The sequence below is a fragment of the Bombus impatiens genome, unplaced genomic scaffold (assembly GCF_000188095.3).
Source record: "Bombus impatiens unplaced genomic scaffold, BIMP_2.2 scf_0010, whole genome shotgun sequence".
In the NCBI taxonomy this organism is placed as follows: Eukaryota; Metazoa; Arthropoda; class Insecta; order Hymenoptera; family Apidae; genus Bombus; species Bombus impatiens.
Window position 1 is genome coordinate 150,334 of NT_176429.1, and position 1,998 is coordinate 152,331.

A 1,998-nucleotide genomic window follows, 5' to 3' on the forward strand; every position below is an offset into this window, starting at 1 on the left:
AACGTGGCTGTCGATGGTGCTATTACGAGAATCGAAAGTTGGTGCAATTTACGATGTAGAGAAACGATTAGAATTCAGACCAATAAAAGTCTGCAATTGTTTCAACTGGGACAACGATAGTTTGCTATGATTATAATTGAAAGTATTAGAAGTTTTCGCTAATTGTATTTCCCAGTGATAGAAATCGGGAATATTTTTTAGTAATAGCAATAATAATTACAACAAATATCATTCTATAGCAGAGTAGTCAGAATGTAATTATGTTAATTAATATTTCGATTTGTAATCGTCATATTAACACACTTGGTAACAACTGTGATTCGAGTGAATAGAAAACGATAAAAAGGTCATAGGAATTTTATTGCGTGTAAAAAGTACAATTTTCTGTAATAAAATAGTTTCAAATACAATAAAATTCAGAAGTTGATAGTAATCACTAGATGTAAAAGAAAAATCGGAGTAAAAAGTTATTAAAATATGCTTGAAGAACGTTTCTATGAAACACAACTACGCGAAAAAAGTTGATAGCTAATTAAATCTTCTTCACTTTGGACAGTGGCTCGTCAGCCAAGTTTCTTTTGTTCGGTGTCCACGATTTTGGCAAATTTGGCGGTTGTATCGGTCGTTTTTGATTGCGGCTTTTACTTCTCGTGTTGTTCGGTCGTTGTCTCGACTTCGTCCTCCTCTTAACACTTCGAACCTTATTTTTCCCTCGACTCCTGTTCCTACGAGATGAAGTCTCGCGTCTGGCGGTACTAAGTTTTGCATTGTCCAGATCGAATCTGTGCTCGTTGAAAGAAAACGACGCAAGATGAATCTCCTGATAGTAAAATTTCCATGTTTGAGAACCAACAAAATATTTAACAATCTCCGAGCGATTTTAGAATCAATATAAAACCTTATATCTGATACGAACAATGAACGAAACGGATAATTCTTAAGATTTCAGTTCTTCATAACAATTATCCAGAATAAAGTTTCCTATGTTTCCCTGTGTTTTACATTTTGCAAAAGAATCAAGTAGAGAATAACGTTTTTTTTTTTTTATAAATTTACATAATTTTGCAAGGAAGGTTGGTTTGTACCAATAGATTTATTCGTTGTTTCGATTAAAAAATTGTTACAATCACCTAAATCTGTTATTCCTCTTGGCGATGATGCCAAAATCGACGCCACGACGAAGCGCCACGGCTACCTGCTTCCGAAGTGCCTTTCCGGCCAAGATGTCGTGCTTGGCACTGATCTGCTCGACGATCTCCTTCTCGGTGAAACCGTCTGGCGGTTGTTCGCTCCTCAGCAGATCGTAGACGAGGATCGACTTCCGTACCATCTTGATCTTCTAGTTCTTGCTTTCGTTAATGGGTCAACCGGTCGCCAGAATTGGCCAGGAGGAAACATAGGGAATCACACGAGAATAAGTCAAGCCAACATCGTTCTCCGGAAGTTGGTCCCTTATCGTGCGATTATTTCAGAGATTTTCGTTGTATCGTTGGATATTCGCGTCTGCGTTCATTTGGTCTGGATCGTTTTTGTTTCGCTATCGATTTTCTTAATTTTTGATAAATTGTGAAATTATCGCGAATATTTCACTCGTGATAGTCCATAAGGATGAAAAATAGAAGAGAACGCGACGAGAATCGTCTGTATTATCAACCGCTGAATTTTACATTGAAAAGTTAATTTGTTAAGTTAATAGGTTGAGTGTGAAATATTCGAGAACGGCGTAGCTCTTGGTTCTTTAATCACAGATGATTAAAAAGATAGGACGAGATAGGAACGATATAATTTCTAAATCAAGCAGCATATAAAGTGTTTACAGAACTCAGCTCGTTCAAATTAAGCTACATTTGTATATTTTTTTTCCAGGTTTAATTTTGATCTTACGCTTCGACAAAGAGGAAACTAATAAAACATTGTGTTTCATCGTATCTGCCAGAAATTGCATTTTGAAATCACGTTTACTTTTTACAAGCCGCCCCGGCTCGCTGTGTGTTCTGC

The 1,998-nt window shown here is 36.7% G+C and overlaps 1 protein-coding gene across 1 annotated transcript; it reads right to left on the minus strand.

Annotated features, from left to right (window-relative positions):
- Positions 1–436: 436 nt before the first annotated feature.
- LOC112212586 lies at positions 437–1,520 on the minus strand. The gene is made up of 2 exons (XM_024366602.2): positions 1,131–1,520; positions 437–782 (listed from the first exon to the last, which is right to left on the minus strand). Exons 1-2 carry the CDS (start codon positions 1,328–1,330, stop codon positions 533–535), a joined length of 450 nt encoding a protein of 149 aa, XP_024222370.1. The 5' UTR covers positions 1,331–1,520; the 3' UTR covers positions 437–532.
- Between the last annotated feature and the right edge of the window lie 478 nt (positions 1,521–1,998).